This window comes from Urocitellus parryii, chromosome 13 (genome assembly GCF_045843805.1).
Source record: "Urocitellus parryii isolate mUroPar1 chromosome 13, mUroPar1.hap1, whole genome shotgun sequence".
NCBI classification, from domain to species: Eukaryota; Metazoa; Chordata; class Mammalia; order Rodentia; family Sciuridae; genus Urocitellus; species Urocitellus parryii.
Genome location: NC_135543.1, coordinates 48,568,324 through 48,584,451, shown reverse-complemented (window position 1 = coordinate 48,584,451; position 16,128 = coordinate 48,568,324). Strand labels below are relative to the sequence as shown.

Below are 16,128 nucleotides of genomic sequence, written 5' to 3'. Positions count from 1 at the left end.
CAATTAATTACTGGTACAGAAAGAACCTATCTTGTTTATTTTTCCTTAGACATTTCCTTAATATCGCAAGAGTATCTGTTAGTATCTCAGAGGTCTGTTAGGCCAAAACAAAGCATTTAATAATGTTTGTCCTTTTATAATTTTACAATCAAGAATGAAAATTTGGGAAACAATGCAATACAGTCTCATAAACTTGATATTAGATACATAAAATAAGCATATAATGGAAATCACAAGTCTGCTTTCTAGGTGCAATTTGATATAATGACTAATTCTAAAAAACATTTTTCCATCTTCTGATTGCAGTCTTTCATTCACACTAGCCTTCGGTCAGGTCTGAGGCATCATGGCTTCTTTGAGATTCAGAGGAAAGGAGGGTTGGTAGACTAAGTGGCTAATGCAAATAATTTCAGCGACCCTAAATATTATGGCATATAATATTTAGAATATATTAATCTAAAAAGGCTTCCTTTGAACTCCATCCTCATTGGGATAGCCATGAGTTGTCAAGGGAAGAATTCCATAGTCAGCACAAGAGAAGTCTGGGGTCAGTTCCGTAATCCTTTTACATTGTTATTATCATTGTCATTTTTAAAATACCCAGTTGTAAACATGAAATCTAAAACAAATATAGACTTTTTTCATAGTATACTTATTAATAAATGAAATTTATGGAATGAATTTAGGGATGATTTACTTTAATACAATCACCTTTGTTTTAGAAGGGAAAAAGTAAAGAGAATAAACTACCCAGTTGTGTTTTTATTTGAAATAAAGACATCTACTTTATTTCACTGTACCAAGTCTGAGCAGGGAATGGATACTTCCCCTGGTCTTCATCTGAATATATCTAATGCTCCTGTAAGGATTATGTATATCTTCTGTGAAACTCCGTTACTCATGTTTATGTCAATTTAATATTCAAAGCAATATTTATTTGTACTCTATACCTGTATGTGTGTATCTGTCATGTTACTCCTTAAACTATGAGGGAAAGGGATTGAGATTATATGCTTCTTCACTTATAACTGGGCACTTCTTTATTAAAGTAAAAAGATCTCTCAGAGACTGTAGGTTATCAAGATATTCAGTAATGCAAGGAAGATAACTTGTTGGGCTGATAATAGATTAAGAAGAAGCAAGATTTCCAGGCATTTGTGCTCTGGAGAAAGGCTAAAGGTCCACCTTTGAAGTTATTCCATTGTTCGTGGATAAGAAATCCCTTGGTTAATGTGATAGTTTCTGGTAGTTCCCCTCCTCCCCAACCCCCTTTTAGCAAAGAAGAAAGGTAAAGTGGCTGTTGGATTTTGACTTAGATAAACTGGTGGCACAGCATATTTCCTTGTCAGAAACCACCCTGTTTTGATCATATGTGGTGCTGTTGAAAAACACATTGCTTTTGAACTTCAGAAAATTTAAAACTTTACACTTGCACAAGTGGGGAATCTTAAGAGCTTAGCCATAAAGTTGGTGTTTCAGGAAAATTTCGTAGGACACACTTTGTAGATTTTCTTCTGTTTACATTTATTTATTTGTTTCTTTTTGATACCAGAGATTGAACCCAGGGACGCTTAGCTACTGGGCCACATCTCCCAGCCCTTTTGGTTTTTATTTTGAGATGGGATCTCACTAAGTTGGTTAGGGCCTTGCTAGCTTGCTGAGACTGGCTTTGAACTTGTGATTCTCCTGAGTCAGCCTCCTGAGCCTCTGAAATTACAGGTGTGTGCCACTGCACCCAACCCACTTGCCATTTTTAATTTGATTTAGTATGTATACTCAACTTGTTTTGGTACTGAGATTGAACCCAGGGATGCTTTACCACGAGCCACACCTCCAACCCCTTTTATTTTTTGAGACAGGATCTCATTGAGTTGCTTAGGGTCTTGCAAAGGTTTGATAAGGCTGGCCTTGAATTTGGAATCCTCCTGCCTCAGCCTCCTGAGTTGCTGGGATTACAGGCATGCACCACCACACCCAGCCCTAGGCTTTTTATTACCTGTTATGAGAAAGCCAAAGTAGGATCCTGGCTTTTTCCAAATTGTAGGAATCTTTAATAAAACTTTCACAAACCCAGCCACTCTGATGGAAATCACTATATACTACTCACTGCTAACAAAGGAAGAAGCCCTCTTTGCTATGTTAAGGCAATTCAGAGGTACAAGAATCTCCTAAGGGATTTTTATGCATAGGTCTGGGAAACCTAAGAGTGGGGTTATGCATCATCCCTGCTCTGCTCTAAGCTGGCACACTGGATCATGGCTTCTTTTCCTGGTGAGTAGGCTTCTTCTGGACCAAGTCCTCCAGGGACTCCCTCTAAGGAGGCACTCTAAGTTGGCATTCCAGATGAGGTTTAACATCAGTTCTCCTCCTTGATGGGAGAAGAAGAGCTAAGATATTCTGAGAATTATGTGTCTTGAAATGGAATCTGCCAAGTTTAGCCTATATCGTAGGAGTACAAGCTTGGCCATCATGTGGCTCCTGGCCTTACTAACTGAGTGATAGTGGGCAGGGAATTTAGCTTCTCCAAGCTTCAGCTTTCTTGTTTTTGTTATTGTTGTTGTTTTTAAGTTGTGAAGTGGAAACAAGTTGTACCTACTTGAGAATTTTGAGGATTAAATAAAATGATTTTTACAAAGGGCTTAGTATACTGTCTAGCCCAACAGTTCTCAAACTTTGAGTCTCAGAGCCCCTTTATACTCATACAAATTGAGGACCCCATCAAGTTTTTGTTTTTATAGTTTATATGTATTATAAATTAAAACTAAAAGATTTTATAAATATGTATTAATATTTAAAATTATAATAAACAACCCACTATATATTAAAATAAACATTTTATGAAAAATAAGGATTTTTTTTTCCTTTAGAGAAAATTTAGTGAGAAGAGTAACCTATTTGCTCTGCATTAAATTTGTTGCAGTATCACACATCATGCAGATTCTGGAAAATTCCACTGTGCATATATGAAAGTCTGAGAATGAAAAAGACAAATAATATTCTAGAGATAGTTTGAAATAGTTTTTCCTTCATGGACCTCTGACAGTATGTTAGGGCCCTCAGACCATTTGGGAATCATTGGTCTAGCCAATAGTTAGCACCCAATACATTGTAGTTATTATTATACATGAAAACTTTTATAGCTAGTGAGTACTACACAAATGTTAGTGATGAGAAATGTAAGTCATGGCTTCAAAACTTATTATATACATTCATGAAGGGTCCCCCAAACGATTGTACTTCAGAAGAAACTGTGTTTTTCAAACAAATTCTAGCATTACTTAATGGAGTTCTTTGAGTTTAAAGGCTCAATTTTTACTTTCAGAAATTTCCTAATTAAATATATTATCATAAAGCTTTCTCCTTTTTTTTTTCCTAGAAGAAAGTCTTTTATTTTTTTTCGTCTTCAGAGTAACAGGTCTTAGTAGAGAGTTGTAATTAGATATTTACTCTGAAATAACTGACAGGATTGGTATGGGGTTATAGCAGTCCACCAGTTGTAAAGAGGAAGTGTGGTCCCATTGTTAACCAGGTTGGGTTTTGTGATTGACAGATCAATTTTGATTTACTGGTTGCAGAGCTTTGACCTAAAACATTTATTACTGTTTAATTCTTAGATGCAAGATCACTTAAAGGTTTTGTTTTTTGTTTTGTTTGCCAGGCCTGGTGGCACACGCCTATAATCCCAGAGGCTTGGAAGGCTGAGGCAGGAGAATCATAGGTTCAAAGCCAACCTCAGCAACAGTGAGGTGCTAAGCAACTCAGTGAGACTCTGTCTCTAAATAAAATGCAAAACAGGGCTGGGGATGGGACTTGGTTGTCATCTCGAGTGCCCCTGAGTTTAATCCTTGGTACCAATAAATAAATAAATAGGTTTTTTGAAATGGGTTTAGACTGTAAAGATCCAAAGTACAGGTGACATAACAAATAACTTATACAAGTTGTTTTAACAAAAATGTATTTTATATGATTCACGTCTTTATAAGAGCTATGAGTATAGTTTATAACAATACTTGTAGTTTGTAGACATATAACCTCTAATTATATCAATTTTCTCCTTTCTCCCACTTTTTCTTTGGGTTGGCTGTGTGTAGATCATGGGGAATTCATATGCTGGGCAACTGAAATCTGCTCGATTTGAGGAAGCTCTCCACAACTCCATAGAAGCCTCGCTCCGATGTAGTAACGTGGTACCACGTCCCATTTTTTCCCAGCTGTACTTGGACCCTGAGCAGCATCCTTTCTCATCTGCAGGTAAGTTCCTCAGTCATAGACATTTCTAGGCTCCTTTAAAAAGAAGTGGGGATTCTAAATCCTCGGAGCTCTGAGATCAATTGGCTAAATATTAGAAAATACTAGTCTCCCACTCTTCAGACATTATCTTTCAGAACTATGAATTTTTCTTCTGATTATTTTTCCATAAGCATCTTTTTATTAAAAAGTCACTGATTGCTTTGTTTCTCAGATGTCAAGCCCAAGGTAGAGGATTTGGATAAAGATTTGGTACAACGCTACACTCAAAATGGCACTCTAGATTTTTCTAACAATTTAACCGTTAATGAAATGGAAGATGACGAAGATGATGAAGAAATGTCTGATTCCAACAGCCCACCAATTCCCTATTCACAAAAACCTGCCCCAGAAGGATCTTGCACAACAGACGGTGGGTTTCAGTTTTGTTTTCTTGCTGTTTTCCCCTCTAATATTGGCTGGTCTGTTTCCAGTCATTGCATGCAGTGCTCAAGGCTGGAAACCAGTAATTAGGGAAAGAAATGAAGAGTGGTTATGTTCTCACTCCCATTGCCGACTATGACCTCACAGCAGGTATCTACCCCATTTTATAGATTAAGAGACTGAGATTCACACTTGAATAACTTCTCTGAGAGGACCTGTGCAAAGGCAAGTCTAGACAGGTCAAGGTTTTTCCAGTACTCCATGTACTTCCTGCAAGCATGCTGCTGTCAAGCTGGGTGTAGTAGCACAGGCCTGTAATCCCAGTGACTCAGTAGGTGGAGGCAGGAGGATCACAAGTTCAAGACCAGCCTTAGCAAATTAGTGAGGCCCTGAGCAACTCAACAAGACGCTGTCTCAAAATTTTAAAATAAATAAATCAATAAAAAGAGCTGGAGATATACCTTAGTGGTAAAATATTCCTGGATTAAATCCCCAGTACCAACAATAACAACAACAACAACAAAAAAAAAAAAAAAAGAAAGAAAGAAATTTTCTGTCTTAGGAAACATTTTAGTATTTTCTTTTTCTCCTCATTTTCACCCCCACCCCTGAATAAAAATAGAGATGCTAGATGCTTTATATTTGTCTTTTATGCTTATTTTTTTTTAAAAAAACTTTTAGTTGTAGAAAGCAGTACCTTTATTTTATTTATTTATATTTATGTGGTGCTGAGGATCAAACACAGTGCCTCACACATGCTAGGCAAGTGCTCTACCACTGAGCTACAACCCCAGACCCCTTTTATGCTTATTTTTAACACTTATCTAGTGTAAAGGCAAAAATTATAATTTTTTATAAATTACAAAATTAAAAATTTATGTATGATAAAAATATAAATAGTAGGATAAACTTGCTTTACTTACTTGTGTCAGCCTTCTCTTCCATCAAAGGTTAGGCTGCATTTTTAATAAGAAAGCCCTGGTTTCTAACATTTTTGGTATTTTGTGGTTTTGGTGCTATCACGACTTAAATTCCACTTTTCTCCCTCCATTCAGTTGTGACTTTCTGACCATCAGCCTAATTAATGTGTAGGTTTCACTTTTTCCAGATCAGCTAGAGTGCAATTTTTATAATTAAATTGACATAGACCTGAGATAATGTCAATATATGAATATCTTGGAGAGAAGACATTGGGATGGGAAGAAGAGGGATAAAATCTCAGGACAGTCTCCTTCCAAAGTTTGAAGTGCAAATAATTTGGGATAAGCTAAAGATACAAATATACAAAGCCAGATAAGTAGTTTGCATTGTTTGGGAGTTTTAGTTTCTCTTGACTTCTGCCAACCCTCTTGATAATCTGATAACCAGTAAAGGAGTTAAAATCCCCTACCAAGAGGGTGAAGACCTGAATAAAGCTCCTGCTAGCTTATCTGAGCCTGATTCACTACAAGTGGTCTCTAACAATTGGTACCATTGTTGGTTTTTTTTGACTTGGGCCTACCTCGAAGACATCATTCTTTATGAATTTGCTTCCACTTACTATTGATTCCTTTTGCTCAGTATCTCTCTCTCTTCCTCCCCCCCCCCCGCCCTCCTGGTGTGGGAGATGACCAGCATTGTTTTTACTTATTGGCTTTATATCCATTTTTATGCTGTTTGTCTAACTGAACCATCAATTCATAATTATCAAATAAAAACCAGAAGTTGAAATAGCACTTGTACTTGTTGAATTCTCATTATGAATCTTGTTATATTGGAGAATTGAGTAGAACCAGAGTAAAAGGTTTATATACCAAGAAATAGGGGAGAAGTTTCCTGTCTCAGGTTATTCTAAGTATGTTTTTAGTTTGCCTGTTGAGGTGTCTGACACTGGTATTATTCATGATCAGGTATGGAAAGCTGTTTAGTACCCAGCAAGATATAAACCTAGTGGTCTAAGGTAGCAAGTATTTCTTAAATTTTAAAACATGAGAACATAAGAAGTATATAGGAAGTGCAGTCATTATTTTAAAGATAAAGGAAATGCAGTTTTCTGAGAACAAAAAACTATCCCCACCCAAGCAGGAGACTGAAATTCCAAGACCATCTGAAAGCAGAGTTCTGTATCTGCTACTTTAGTTTCTTATAATTAGCATCCATTATCCATTTTCCCTTCTTAATTCACCTGGGGTGGCAATTCAAACAAACAGTAGTTTATAATTTGATTGTTTTTGGCTTATGTAACTTTTTTCAGTCTGGCTTATTCTAAAATAATTCTAAGAATCTTCATACTCAGTGGGAAAAACATCTCTTGAGAATTTCCTTATAAAAATGGCAGCAAAATAGGACAATATAACAAATGCTTGGACTTGTTGCAACTCATCATCTTCCCTACGTGGGAAAATCCTCTATTTACCTAAGGCTTAAAGGAAGGTAAAGCTATTTTTAGAGGCAATTTAGATAAGCAGATATTAACACCTGACTGATTGCTGGGGGTTACCATTCAGATGTAAATTTTGGTTGCTAATTTCTTATGTAAATTATTGGAATAGTGTAGGTTCCTATCCTGCTGGGAGGCAGTTGATTGTCTAAAGGGGTGAAGGGCAACCAAATTTTAGGCCTCCAAATACTGCTTTGATTACTTTGGTTTGTGTTTACAGCTGTTTCAGTAAACTTCCCCTCCCCCTTTTGTTGACTCTGTAACCTTCAAGTTGGAGATAATTGAAGAATGCAAATTGTTTCTGTGAAGTGAAAACCTTGGCTAGTTTCTTAAGAAAATGCAGGTGAAGTTTATAAAAAAAAAAAAAAAGGACCCTCTACTATTAGTTCCCCCTCCCATTTTTAAATTAAAATTATCTGCTCTACAAGAGCTTTGCTTTTAGGACAGCATTTTAGAATTACTCTCAGAAAATGAAATTATTTTGGAGGCAAGTTTGTGAATGTATCCCATGTAGATAACTTATCTTTCTTTCCGTGTTTACAATAAACAGACTTTGAGCCTTCCTTAGGGAACTCTGAGCCCAATCTACTAGTAGTCTCTAAAGAATGATCAAATTAGCCATTCAGATATAACTTCAGATGTAATTCAGAATTAACCTTGCAGAGGAGTACAAAGGTTTCTTTTCATTCAGTTTGAGGTTTTAATTGAGATTTAATATCTGATATTTATTAGATTAACAATCTGACATATTTCTAATAGTGGGAATGTTTAACTACTTGCCACACTGGATATTAGGATCCTACAGGTCTCGAAATCTAATCACATTTCATAGTTTCTGTAGCTATCCACTCTACAGACATAACTTATTTTCGGTTTAAAAAAAAAAAGATAAATAATGCTCTCAGCATAATGTTTTTTATTTTCTAGTGATTCCTGATGACAATGTATATAATTATATCTGATTTAAAACTCAACAATGAGGGTTTTGAGAAAACAATCTGTAAATAGATGTTTACAGCAAAACACCAACCCCTTGGCAGGTGAACTTATTCTCAAAATAACTACAAACTGAACTGAGGAAACTTTCCTTGGTTTTGCAACCATTTTTGGCCCCAAATTGAATTTTTTCTTGACCCCATTTTAAACTCAACTATTGTCTTCCCTTTTTCTCCTATTTTATTCTTAATTACATTGCCTGTGTGAATAGAGCATAAAAAGATAAAATAGGACTATTTATTTTATAAAATAGACTTTATGTTGCTCAGAGGATTCCAGTTTCAGACATCGGGTGCTCTTTCTGTTAGTTCTTATGTCTTTTTACCAACCTCCATCATTGTGGAGTGGTTATTTTCTTTAAAGCACAAAATTGGAAATTTTATCTTCTCATTGTCACAGGCACCTCTTGCATAAAATATCTCATTGTCACAGGCACCTCTTGCAATATATATATATATATATATATATATGGATTGAAGACACATGAAATGTGCTTTTAATGCATAAAAATCACAGTGGATAGCAGCAAAGGATGAGGGGCATCTAGGGGAATCTGATAATTCACATTGCGATTATTCTTGCAATAGATTTTTAAGAGAAGGCTAGATAGAACACATAGAATTCAGTCATTGCTTAGTAATTATTACTTTTGACCTCTAGGTGTCCTCATACCATAAATAAGAAACCCCTCAAAGGCTGTAATACTCAAAAACTATTTGGGCTTCTTCATTTGAATGGACTATGTAGTCCATTAAAAAATTTTTTTAGTTGTAGTTGGACACAATACCTTTATTTTATTTATTTATTTTCATGTGGTGCTGAGGATCAAACCCAGTGCCTCATACATGCTAGGCAAGTGCTCTGCCACCAAGCCACAACCCCAGCCCTGTATAGTAGTCCATTTTTGCCACAGAAAATCACTCTGAAATATTTCTTCCCTTGAAAATCCAGTTTGCTTTAGGTATTCTCCACACTGTTCGGATTCTATCCCCATTTAGCCAAGAACCAAAATTGTACTTTCCCTCCGTAATCTCAATTTTGCTACAATGTATTGCTTAGAAATCTCTCTAAGCATGGATTGATTGCCTTTGTGGCTTGCAACAACTTGCATTTTTTTTAAGTGGCATCTCACCATATTGCCCAGGCTAACTTCAAATTCCTGGGCTCAAGTGATTCCCCCTGTCTCAACCACCAAAGTAACTGGGACGGTAGCCAAAAACTACACTGTCTTTAGCCACTGTGCCTGGCTAAAAACTTGAACTTTAAGAACCCATCAGCAAGTATAAGATAGGTGGATAATGATAGTCCTGTGGTTGTCAGGGGCTGGTGTATCAAATGCTCCACAGAAAATTCAGCCTAAAATGGGCACAGAGAAGTCAGGTAATAAAACCCAGCTGTAATAGTCAAGGAAGTGATTATTTAAGAGTGTTCTACATCCGAATGGGCGCAGATGAAACATTATGAATCAGGAACCTACTAATGAGGTTGAAGTGCATCTAATCTGGAGTGAAGAGACTGTAGTTCTGGGTCCCACAGTTTCTGGTTTGTGGACATTTGACCATCGACCATTTTCTAACTTTTTTGAGCCATTTCCTCATTTACACATTAATGATATTAGAATAGATCAATGTTCCACAAATCTCTTAGTAGGGTAGAAACTTTTGAACTTCTTGGGAGTTCAAAAGTTTTATGTCATTGCATTGCATGTGATGAAGACTTGATTTTAAGTAGAAAACATTTATTTTAGATCAGCATATTAATATACTTTTATATTCATACAGTACAGGAAAAATTGTCTAATTTTGTGATTCAACAATTGTTGTTTAGCTGGACATGGTGGCACACACCTGTAATCCCAGTGGCTCAGGAGGCTGAGGTAGAAGGATCAGGAGTTCAAAGGTAGCCTCAGCAACTTAGCAAGGCCCCAAGCAACTCAGCAAGACCGTATCTCTAAATAAAATGTAAAAAGGACTGGGAATGTGACCCAGTGGTTAAACATCTCTGGGTTCATTCCCTGGTACCAAAAATAAATAAATAAATAAATGTTATTTAATTTAAATTGAATGTATAAGAAAAAGCACATTGTGTTGGAAAATTAAAAAATGAAATATACTGCATTTGAGGGGGGCCAGATATATTGACATGTTTTCCAGCATTTTAAAAAAAGTAAAATTCTACTTTTAATACTAAAGTTCTACATTTTAGGGTGCAAAGGATATTCAGATTTATTTTTACAATTTTTGTATTTTTGCTGTATGAAATGAGGAAGTTTTAAACTGCTGTTTGCAGGAAATTTTCTATTGAATGAAATAGTGTTTTCTTTCATTATAAAAAGCCAAACTGGACCATAATCACTCAATTTCTTACTTATATATAACAGTAGGTTTTTTGTGTCCTAGAAATATATTGGTGCATTTTATATAACCTTATAATTTGATGAAGGGCAGGGAATTAATGTAACTTCTGTGTCTAGCAATGAGCATATTCAGGTATATTTGTAAAATCGCTCTTTTTTTGTCCATTAAAACAGTGTTAGGTGAACTTCTTGTCCTTAACCAACAGCTCATTATGAATATAAATTAAGCAACATGTCAATATATATGATAGATGGGTTGAAAGTGTGACTCAGTGGCAGAGCACTGGCCTGTCCTGCCTGAGGCCATAGATTCAATCCCCCAGCACTGCTAAATAAATAAATAAATACCCATAGGATCAATCAATTACAACTGAAAATAAAAGCAATTTGAAATTGTATAGTAGCCAAAACCACACGATGATATGGGGTTTGTCCGAATGAGTTATGAGCTCATTCAGCCGGTTTCCAGTAACCCTACAAGTGTTGGATAAGAGGTTTTCAGAACATTCTGTTTTAAAATAGGACATTAGAGGGGCAGGAGTTATAGCTCAGAAGTAGAGTGCTTGCTTTGCACATGTGAGGTACTGGGTTCGATCCTCAGCACCACATAAAAATAAATAAAGTAAATATATTTTAAAGAATAAAATTAAAATAGGACATTAGAATAATCAACTAGTTTTTAGAAATTGATTATGATGTGTATTTAAATTTCACTTACAATTCTCAAGTATCTTGTGACACCCTTCTGAATCCCTGGAACTGGCGATAACTGCTTATTAAGAAAGTTGTGCAGATGATCTTGTGATTCCATGTAATTCCATGTAATTTTTTTTGTTCTAAAAAATTTGTAGTAATTTTCAAATTGGTGTAGATTTGTATTTTCCATCTAGTCTTTTCTTTCTAAATTGGGTGGGTCAAAGTTGTACAAAGATGGCATTACTACTTTTTAGTGGCAGGTAGCTTCTCAAGCATCCTATTTCCCATTATTAGTATGCTTGTCATCTAAATAGCAAACTTCCCTTGTCCTACGTCATTGAACATTACTGGACTCATTATGTAACTTTGTACAAATTCCCTGAACTTTTTTGGAGACTCAGTTTCTCCACCTATGAGGAGAGGTACTAGAGCTGTTGAGAAAATTAAATAAGGTAATGTATATGATGTTTACAATGTACCTGGCTTATGGTAAGTACTCCAAAAATTTTAGCTGCCATCAACATCACCCTCCCCATCCTCATCAGTTCCTAAGTTCCCTAAACTTATGAGTGCTGTTCCTTAATGAGGATACAAGAAGAAAAATTTTGGGGGGGTTTCATATATCCAAAAGCTCTCAGAAATGTTTCTCAACTGAATAAAGTATTAGGGCTCACCCATGTATAAATGACTATTTTTCTAATAAATGTAGATGATATTATCAATAATAAAATGCACAGTTCATTTAAAATTGGTAAAGAACTTATAGTAACTTTTTAAAAAAAATTTTAGTTGTAGATGGACACAATACCTTTATTTTATTTATTTTTATGTGGTGCTGAGGATCAAACTTAGTGCCTCGAACATGGTAGGCAAGCACTCTACCACTGAGCTACAGCCCCAGCCCATAGTAACTTTTTTTTAGATACCTTTATTTTATTTTATTTATTAATTTTTATGTGATGCTGAGGATCGAACTCAGTGAGATTAGATCAGTGTTCCCCAATCCCATAGTATGTCATGCTAGACCAGCACTCTACCACTGACCTACAACTCCAGCCCCTCATAGTAACCTTTGTATAATACATTTTTTTAATCATGAACTCTAAAATAAATTGATTTTTAAATGATAAAACTTGAAATGGTTAAGCCCCATTGTATTTATCATTATAGTATTTCTTCTGTTAGCTTTTTTCTATTTCATTTTACCTGCTTTTGAGGTCCAATGATCCAAACCATATGACAGATTTATATATACCACAGGTGTGTACAATGTTTTGATGGAGTTTTCTTTTTTCTCTCTCTCCTATGCTAATGATGGCATCTAAGTATTTGTTGATATTTAGTTAAAATTGATTCTGGAAGATTCTACGTAGTTCTTCCCTACTTGGTACTGAGCAATGATGATGGTATTCTCCCCAGGATGTGTGTAGAGAGTTAGGTATGCATCCTTCATTCTTTCACAGCTTCCTGAAATAGCATTTATCATATGTGTATTCAGTCTCTTGTTGAGAGAGACCCAACTGAAACTAGCTTGGGGTGAAAAAACAAAAAAGAAACTAGCTTAGGTAAAATGAAATTATTGGAAGAATTTCAAAGCAAAAAGGTTTCATGACCAAACCATGGAAAGGCAGATACAATTGAGCTTCAGGGATCCAAAAATTGCTAGACTTTCCTCCCCCAGCCTCCTGTCTATGCTGATGGACTTCTCACTAGCAGAGCAGACTGAACTATGTTCTCCCTGACTCCATGTTCAGAATCCTTAGGGAAAATCTTTGATCTGGTTTATGTCAGGTGACCACATATGGACCAATCAAGTGTAACTAGAAAGGTAAACTAGTAAAGTGGCCCAGCTTGAATCAGGTGCCAGTTCCAGGTCAATCTGGAATATCACAACTTTCCAGGGGATCACATGACTAGAGTACAGGGAGGATCATTTCCCAGAAGATGTGTCACAGAAAAATAGCTGTCTTCTATAAGGTCGTGTTCAGGATTATTGATTCTTTTGCATTCTTCTGACTACAGGGCAAGTGCTTAACAAATATATTTTGTCCAATTCTGTATCCCCAGGCCTAGGAAGAATCTGTTGTAAATATTTAATAAATAATGAACTAAATAACTAGTGTAATAGTACATTATGGTCTACAGTGTGGTTATGTAAAGTCATATCATAGCTAGTGAAAAGAATCTAACAGCTTCTGAATTCTAGTTCTGACCCCTTTATGAATTACCAAACTCTGAGCTTCCATCTTTTCCTCCATAAAATTGAGAGCATCTCTTTCAATGATCATCCTATTTAGATAAGTAACTCTGTGTTGAAAGTAAAAATTATCATGTGCACATAAGAATTACATGCACATTTCAAAGTGTGCTGCATATTTATCATTGCCTTATTTATGGACCAGAAACTATAGAATTGTCATTTTAGCTGAACTAGGCGGAAATATCTCCTTTTCGTGTTTTTTTAGCTCTGTTCAGAGGGATGCATGTCTTCTGGTGGGACAACATAGACTAATTTTAGTTCTTAATACAGATTACTCTCCCAATGGGTGATAAGACATACCCCCTGCCAAATAGTTTACTGTGTCTTTGTTTTGTTTTGTCTTTTTTTTTCTTACTTTTTTTTTTTAGGTTTTTGTCAAGCAGGGAAAGATTTGCGTTTGGTATCACTGTGCATGGAACAAATCGACATTCCAGCAGGATTCCTCCTGGTAGGGGCCAAGTCTCCCAATCTTCCTGAACACATTCTAGTTTGTGCTGTAGACAAGCGATTTCTACCAGATGATCATGGGAAAAATGCACTTTTAGGTGAGTAATTCATGCCTGTAAAATTCCTTCCAGGAGAAGGAAATTAAAATACAAGTTTATTTTAAAATTTCACAGAATTAAAAACATACATATTACAGGATTAGTTAGCACTTACATTGTTTAGTTCAAGTATGAAACTGTTTTTAGTAACTTTTAAAAATTAGTTAAAATTTGTAAATTTTGAAGCCCTTAATTAAGAGATGTTTTGATCAAATGCTAAAATACAGTATACAGTTTGTCAAAAATTAATATTTTAGGTCTGGGAGTATAGCTCAGTGGAAAGTGCTTGCCTGTCATGCTTGGGATTGATCCTTGACATTGCAAAAATATTAATATTTTATAAAATGAAGTGGAATTTACTCTGTATAGTAATCCATCTGAACCTGATGGCAACTATGAACTATTTTTCTGTGGATTTTCCACTTTTAAAGGCATTTGTAGTTTTTCCATACTACCCATTAATCCTACCCTACTTGATGGATGTGATTCTAATTTTATATTTAACGTTAGTTCTCCTAAAATAACTAAGGGGATATAAATGATATAAAATGTATAACCTTATCTCAGAATTTTTTTTTACTTTCTGGTATGACTTAGACTCCTGAGTTTTTCATGGTAGAGCTTCTTAACATTATAAGATAACAAAAAATGTTGATTTAAAAACTTATTTTTAATAATTGAAAAGACAAGATGGCATATGAAGTTTATTGCCTTTTTGCTACTGTGTTTCTCTAGAGTTGTTTTTGTTTCTCATGATTTCTTTTATTTAAGTGGAATCAGATGTTTTAGGCACACGTATCAATAGAAAGAATAGAGAAGAGGGCAAAGATTCCAGTATTGTATTGGTTGTGTGGTGATTTGGTTTGTTTAGTTTGATTCATTCTTCCTATTATACTATGTCATCAGAAAGTCTAGAAATATATCATCAATATATTGAGTTACAAAGTGACTCTGAACATGTTTTATGAATGTTTCTTAAATTGCAGTTCAGAGGCATCTCTTGGTTCATAGAAAAAGAAGGGATAATTTTTCTTTTTCTTTTGGAGGGAGGATACTAGGGATTTAACCCAGGGGTGCTTTACCATTGGGCTACATCCCCAGCAGTTTTATATTTTTTTATTTTGAGACAAGGTCTCACTAAGTTGCTGAGGGTCTCACTAAGTTTCCCAGGCTGGCCTATAACTTGAGATCCTCCTGCCTCAGCCTCCTGAGTCCCTAGGATTACAATATCTAGCAGAAGTGATAATTTTTACTATTCTTAAGGTTCTTCAAAAAAGAATGTGGCCATTTTTTTCTTAGTAGAATTTAGAAAATGCTTTAATATAAAAGTCTAATGGCAAAGCATATACATTGCACTAAATTAACAAAGAAGGTTCAACAATGTGTTCGTTCATTTGTCCAGCAGTATTTACTCAAAATGTACTGTATGACAGAAATCACGCTAGACTATGATGTAGAGGTGCAAAACTTATAAGGCACAGTCCTTTCACAGAGCTTAAGGTTAGTTGGTGATAGAGAACAACTTTGAAAGACAACTTTAGCATTTTAAAAATATCTCATCTAATGGAACAGATCAGATGTGGATCTGACTACAAACATTGAAAAATCTCTCCAAACACCTTTTGCTCAGTGATTCTCCATGGCTAGAAGAATCCTGTTGGAACACATTAAAGCAAAGTTAAGAAAACACCATCAGGATACTTCACAGTCCTGCATAATCAGAAATATGAGACAAAGTCTATGGGCTTTAGAATCAGAACTGAGTTTAAATCGCAGATTTGCCTCCTAGTACTTTAGGAAGTCTCAGATTTCTCATTTATGTAAAAGGGCCAATAATGCCTACCCTTGCAGTGTTGTAAAGATCATATGAGATGATGTATAAGGCACCTATCCTGCACAGTACCCAGCATATATTATTTATTCTTCAAATAGTAGTTGTTCTGCTGTCATATTTATTAAATATCTTTATAGATTTGGAACTTTCTTACTTTCTCTAGCCTTATAAATGGATATAATTTTCCACCAATCACTTTTCTGTGGGAAAATGTAGTGCAACAACAACACAGTAGAAGGTTTTTCTTAGATAAGCACATTGTTGAGATTTTTAAATATTCAGTACTCTGTTCTCCAAAAGTTAACATTCATTCAATATGATAGGTGATTTTAATATATGTTAAGATAAAGA

At 35.3% G+C, this 16,128-nt stretch overlaps 1 protein-coding gene across 1 annotated transcript in view; it reads left to right on the top strand.

Moving 5' to 3' along the window:
• Nucleotides 1–16,128, top strand: part of Greb1l (GREB1 like retinoic acid receptor coactivator) — a 249,918-nt gene that overhangs the window by 132,479 nt on the left and 101,311 nt on the right. The window contains exons 4-6 of the mRNA XM_077792249.1: nt 4,092–4,251; nt 4,463–4,660; nt 13,767–13,943. Coding sequence (XP_077648375.1) covers nt 4,095–4,251; nt 4,463–4,660; nt 13,767–13,943 — 532 coding nt within the window. The 5' untranslated portion in view covers nt 4,092–4,094. The remainder of the gene's footprint in view (nt 1–4,091; nt 4,252–4,462; nt 4,661–13,766; nt 13,944–16,128) is intronic.